We start from the raw sequence: 6,127 nt of genomic DNA, 5'->3' as shown, positions 1-6,127 counted from the left end.
TGAGCTGCGTCTACGTTAAGTGAAGTTAGGTCTGCACGAGTTACCACCCAAGAAGCAACACAAAAAAATCCAGAACTCAATGGAAAGTTGTAACCCCAATCTGGTGTCCTGTATTACATACTTCACTTCACATTCACGGTTGATTCCGCTTGGGACCTATCCGCAGTATAGTACAAATGAGAAACTTGAGAAACGGCAAAATGTCAAACCAGCAATCATGCTAGAACCAAGAGAACGTGATACAGGAGGATTATCAGCAGAACATACCATGTTTGACATTGGTAAAAATAAGCTAGTTTGGAAGATCAACGCATACCGTGGCGCTGAGTTAAAAACTTGTCACAGTTTCTATCAACAGGCAGAAATATGTGTGTTTAGATGAGATCAAGAGACCTTTCTGACAATTCTACAACAGGGTGGGTTTCTGAATGCAGAAATAAACCGAAGTGGGTCTTGTCACCTACTGGTACAGCTTCCTATTCTGGCGAGGGTCATACAGGTCCATCTCCTGTCCATTCTTTGAATCTGAAACAGCATAAAATTACAGTTGTGAATTGCAATTTCGTATAGAGTTCTTTAGTAAGAACATGTTGTTCATAAGTAAAAAAAAACTAGGCAACAGGAGCATTCCTGACTTAATATTAATTAATTTACTAAATGAAACCAAAATAAAGATATTCTTGGTTGAGTATAAGAGTACTCTCTGGAGAAACCTAGGCAAATATGGAATTAAGGCTCTTGGTTCTGTACTGCTCATGTTGCTAGATCCTAAGCGCTTGATAATTGATATCAACATGTTACTAACAGCCATGTGTACTCCAAAGTCATTTCTTTGGGCACATGTGCAACTTCCCACAGATGCAGGTGTTGCTAAGGCAATAGAGAGAGGAAGGCATGTTTATGACAGCATCGTCATATTAAGACCGCACAAAAATGTGATACTTAAGTACTTAGCCACATAAAGTACCTATGACATGGGAGGCATATAGGAAGGAAGTCATCATCTTCTCCTTGGAGCAGCAATTGGCGCCCTTTGTGCTGCAGGTTGACCCTGGCCTCCAACTTGCTCCTCCGGTATGTTTGCTGCTGCCGTGACAGCATTCATGACAATAAGACCAAGAGGAATTATGTACATCCACTGCAAAGCAGGAAGCAACAGTCAGATACAAGGGATAAGCAAAGAACTTTCCAAGCCATGTAGAGACAATAAAGAAGTTGAACAAAACAATATTTGTAACTGTACTCACATATTTAGCCCAGAACGATTTCTCAGGTGGTTTCATGACTTCACCAAGTCCACTCTCGGTTTCTATTAATTGCTCTACAAAAGATGGAGTTCTGCAAGTGCACAATTTAGTTAGAACTTGGAACAAGGTACCATTTGAGAGAAGGTAACTTTGAGACTGTTCTGCAGCAATAGATTCGTAACTGTGGAATGGCCACTTATATGAATGTGAATTGCCAGCTTTCAGGTGTTCTACCTGCTGTTTTCCCAACCTCAATAGCAAAGCAGAGATTTACCTTGGTGCTTGTTCAGCAGTCTTCAAAACAGTGTACGAATTGAATGTCCATTTTGATGGCTGAAACAAGAATTTAAGCACATAAATATAACCATTTGTCATTCGTTCATGAACACAGCATCAATTAGGGTGGCATGATGGGGTGGGTGGGGGGCAGCAACTTTTGTTCAAAGTAAAGTATAACTCTCAACATATTTATGTCAGAGGTTTCCAAAGCTAGGTAGGTAGCTCTATCAATAAACATAATAAGTGCAAATAAAGCTATTATGGTGAAGTCTTTCCACATGTAGATCATATTTGTTCAGTATTGGAAGTTCCCTACACACACACACACACGCACACTTTTCTTTGAAGTGTCTATTATTTGCCACATGACCACCAAATGTCAGTGACACAATAAATGGCAAATAATGGAAGTGTGGCAAATTGTAAAATTCGCGATACAACTTACATTGTACTTTGTTTAGTTGTACCAAACAAATGTCATGTTGAGACAGGAAAAGGATTGTATAGTATCTTGTTTAGTTGTACAAAACAAATGACCAATTCTAATTTGCTGGGAAATACAGTCAAGAGGTTATAGGTTCTTATCATCAACCGCATACAACTTCATAAACAGGGTTTCAAGCAAGATAACTTACTAATTTCATTGGCCGGGGATACTGGCATCCACCAACAGAACCATAATTAACTGCCAAAACATTTACACCATCCTGCAAATAAGGCAGCATACTTTAATATGAGCCAAGCAGCCAAGAGAACTTTTACAAACATTCATGTACAGAATTAGAATAAGGCAGCACAGCTTAATATGATCCAAACATTTAAAAAAAACATCTACGAGCATTCATCTACAGAAAATATTTAAGTGTTTCATCCTGAGAAAGATGTTACCATTCAGTTGTATGACCGGTTTATATCATACCTACATAGGATGATATAAGATATCTTTAAAAGCTCCACAGGCCAACATGCCACACGCTAGGTACATGTTATGGTTTCAAAGGAATAAGCAAAGACCAATTAGGCCATATGTTGTTGTAAATACAACAATACGGGGAATTCCAATTTGGATACAGGCTGCAAAGGAATCAGACGTGCAATAGAAAATGAGGATGAATTCCAATTTGGATACAGGCTCCAAACTTACATAATACTAATGGCCTAATGTCAAATGACTAGCAGAACAATGTTAGGCACTTAGGCCCTAAGCTGCGGCTTTGTTAGGGAAGGAAATTATGTGAGTGATGCTGAGAATAACTAGAATCTCCTTTTAAAGGTATAGGGAGCCATATCTGGAAGGGGGCATTAGGGGATCATTTTAAAGATGGCTCAATCATCTACAGAAGAGAATACGGATTTTTTTTTTAGTGCAAACAGAAAGGGAATGGTAACTGACTGTAATACGAAAAATGTCCAGAAAGGATAATGGACACTAATACATACGTTTTTCTAATAATCAACCAACATGAATTCGAACTACCCTAAATTATACAGAACATGTAACAATCAGCAGAAAAAAGAAAATGGAAAACTGCCATCAGTGCGTTGAGATGTACAAATTCTTTCATGATCGTGAAGCAATCAACTGTACAGAGAATCTACAAGTAGCAATTGAGAAATCTAGAGAATTACCATGTGGATGACAATATGTTCATCCAAGCTGTCACGTGGAATGCATCTCTGAAAAACAGTGCACAATTGAGAAATCCAAAACATAACTTTAGAAAAAAAAAACAATTGCCAACAGTAAGACATTCCAATCATACAAATGATGGGCATCTCAGAATGGCCTTTGCTTCAAGGCAATTTTAACTAAGTATAGTTACTGGTATGTTCTAATAAATTTCAATCCATAATAAATATTAGAACATTTAGCAACAACAAGGTCAAGATAAACAACCTGAAATTAGTCCCTACAACTTACAGCTTTGATCGAGGAATAAACGAAATCTTCTCCTGTAGGAGCCAACACATTAGACGGTAGCCTTATTGTATAAAAACCATCTTCATTCAGTAGTTTCTGCAATGTCAATAAAATGCAGAAGGACCAAATAAGTTGGAGTAAACTACAAAACAAAAATTTATTGAAATCAAGAAAAGTGGGAATGGAAACAAGAAGGTACCTTAAATGTATCTTTTTCACTTGCAGTCAACTCATTCCTCGTAAAGCGAAGCTTAGTGAGAGTCTGATCCACAAAAGGAGTCACATATATTATAAATATATACAACCTCACTTACATTCATAGTTAAGAAAGAACATAGGAACCTAACATATGGTTAACTTCAGAGCAGTGTTGACACGGTTGCCTTTTCAAAGACAAAAGTAGTCAATATAACCCCGTTCCAAAATACTAGCAATTTAAGCCACCAATAATTCTGAAGCAAAAACACCATCCTAAATTGAGCAATAGAATGAAAGTGAAAAGGCATTGTACAAAACTGAACAAAACTAAACGAAACAAACAAATAACTGGAAGACAATAATTCGCGATAGATTTCCTTGCTCAAGTGATGAGACCCAAAATCATTCAGTGTCAGCAAATTTAATTCGAAATACTAGCAACCGCATAATGTTCTCCTTGTAACCAAACAGCTGTTCATATAGCCTAGGCTCTCATCGGAATCGCCTTATGGTGGTTTCAAGCTCATGATTTTCAAAGGAACAAGCGCTTTAAATGCGACATTGGTCAATTTCAAGCTACACGACTTCATGTCTAGGTGCCTAGGGCATAGCTGCAAATGGTGTCCAAAATGGCACAGAATCTCGTGACTTGGCATAGAAGGCTACATTTGATAATTTGGAGGCAGGACCAACCGACTAAGTACCAATAATGTTCAATTATTCCATTTCGCTGATTGGGGTAAACAAAAATTCCTTCTCATCTTTTTAACAGACAGTGACATTGTGCTCTCTTTTTTATTGCATGGGATGAGATCATGAAGATAATAGATATTTTTTTGGTGTTTGTAAATGTAAGATCAGCCTAAACAGACATATAAGCAGCAGCTTACCATGTAAATGCTAAGGAATAGCTTCAATGGAACTACTTTTATTATGGAAACTCAGAATTAAATCTCTAGAAAAAGCAAAAGTATGAAACCGAGAGTACTAAACAAAGTATAACAAGTATAACATTCACTTTTTGTCATCGTAATCAGAAATAACACAGGGTCGTGAAATAATTACAGGGTGCACAAAAATCAGGCTTTAACCACGAATACCTCGCACCTTTGAAGTACAAGCATGGAGGCTAAAGAAAATATACTAAGAAATAATCAAACAATTATTTAATAATGTGTATATCACCAATATTCACACTGAAGAAGAATAAAACAAACTTCCCCCTCCCGTTCCCCAAACCCAACTAACATATCTGAAGTATACAAACAATACATGACCAATTTCTTTCACGGCACAGAGTGTGTCTGCCCAATGTTGGGCAACCACAAACGAAGTGGTAAAGCTTGACTATCAAGCAAACAATCCCTTAAACCCCATTGTCCAGCTCATAATCTTCTATCGACTTTGCCTGAGGTAACTACAGGCCACGGCTATGTAGTAATAGGAGTAGCAGGCTAAAGCCTAATAGACTAACAAATCATCAATCCTAAATTTAATAGCTCGGACAATACAGGTAAGTTTCCTAACTGGAGAATTCACAGACTGACCCCCTCCACCCCCAATCTCAAGCCACTCCTTCCTGGCCTTCCCTACTAAACAAGTAAACATGCGTCAAAGGAGTAACAAATGAAACAAAATAACCACCCCCCAGATCCGATCTGTAGTTCGCCTTTCCTAGCAATTCGAATCACGCATTTGACCGACCGAACTACTGATGAGGGCACAGAATCAACCAAATCTAGCCCTAGGCAGGGTCCAACCAAATCATGACCAGCAACCTAGCCGTCCAGAAATCACGGGATCGGGAAGTACAGAAACCAACAGATCAGCAAGCAACGGAGGAGATACAGCGACGAGATCGAGCAAACAGGTAGGGAAGGAAGCTAGCGAAGTGAGGTCGAAGCGAACCTGGGAGCCGTGGGCGGAGGACTTGAGGCGCGCGGAGAAGGATCCGGCAGGGGTGAACCCCGCGCCGGCCCCAAGGTCGTGCTCGAGCGTGAACTGGACGGCGTTGGACTCCGAGGCGCCTGCCGCCTGCGCTGCGTCCGCGGATCGGCGGCGGGGGGACGTGACTACCGGCGCCGGCGAGGCGGGCTGGGAGGGGACGGGGGTGGGCCGGATGCCGCCCTCGAACTCGTCGTCGTCGTGGAGGAGCAGCTCGTCGGACTGGAAGGCGCGGACGGAGAGGAGAAGGAGGGGGAGGAGGAGCAGGAGGAGAGAGCGGCGCGGCATGGCCATGGCTTGGAGCAAGACTTTGGGGGAGATCGACGGCACCGCCGGCCGAGGTGATGTAAGCGGATTGAAGGATTTTTTTTTTCTCTGACAGTTTTGATACCAATGGACTTCGCTAAGATACGAGCTGGACCGGTCATGGGTTTGGGCCGGTCCTAAGGGCATCTCCAACGGTGGGCGACCCATCCCGCGCCCGCGAGTCGGATGGGTCGAAAAATGCGGTCCAACGCAGGGACGCACCGCAAAAGCC

At 41.1% G+C, this 6,127-nt stretch overlaps 1 protein-coding gene across 1 annotated transcript; it reads right to left on the bottom strand.

The window, feature by feature from the left end:
- Positions 1–201: 201 nt before the first annotated feature.
- On the bottom strand, positions 202–5,924 carry LOC124703655 (ER membrane protein complex subunit 10-like). The gene is made up of 9 exons (XM_047235879.1): positions 5,554–5,924; positions 3,647–3,709; positions 3,448–3,543; positions 3,156–3,203; positions 2,162–2,233; positions 1,522–1,580; positions 1,248–1,338; positions 968–1,138; positions 202–525 (listed from the first exon to the last, which is right to left on the bottom strand). Exons 1-8 carry the CDS (start codon positions 5,881–5,883, stop codon positions 1,001–1,003), a joined length of 897 nt encoding a protein of 298 aa, XP_047091835.1. The 5' UTR covers positions 5,884–5,924; the 3' UTR covers positions 202–525; positions 968–1,000.
- Positions 5,925–6,127: the final 203 nt, after the last annotated feature.

The sequence above is a fragment of the Lolium rigidum genome, chromosome 3, assembly GCF_022539505.1.
Source record: "Lolium rigidum isolate FL_2022 chromosome 3, APGP_CSIRO_Lrig_0.1, whole genome shotgun sequence".
NCBI classification, from domain to species: Eukaryota; Viridiplantae; Streptophyta; class Magnoliopsida; order Poales; family Poaceae; genus Lolium; species Lolium rigidum.
Note: the sequence above shows the minus strand (reverse complement) of the source record. Positions and strands in the feature narration are given on the sequence as shown.

Bases quoted from the DNA above. Each gene is read 5' to 3' on its own strand.
- LOC124703655 (XM_047235879.1), bottom strand. From the start codon at position 5,883: ATGGCCATGCCGCGCCGCTCTCTCCTCCTGCTCCTCCTCCCCCTCCTT. The intron at 3,710-5,553 runs GTTCGCTTCGAC...TTTGTGGATCAG, and splicing joins CCTCCGCCCACGGCTCCCAG to ACTCTCACTAAGCTTCGCTT. The intron at 3,204-3,447 runs GTAAGTTGTAGG...ACTGTTTTTCAG, and splicing joins TTTATTCCTCGATCAAAGCT to AGATGCATTCCACGTGACAG.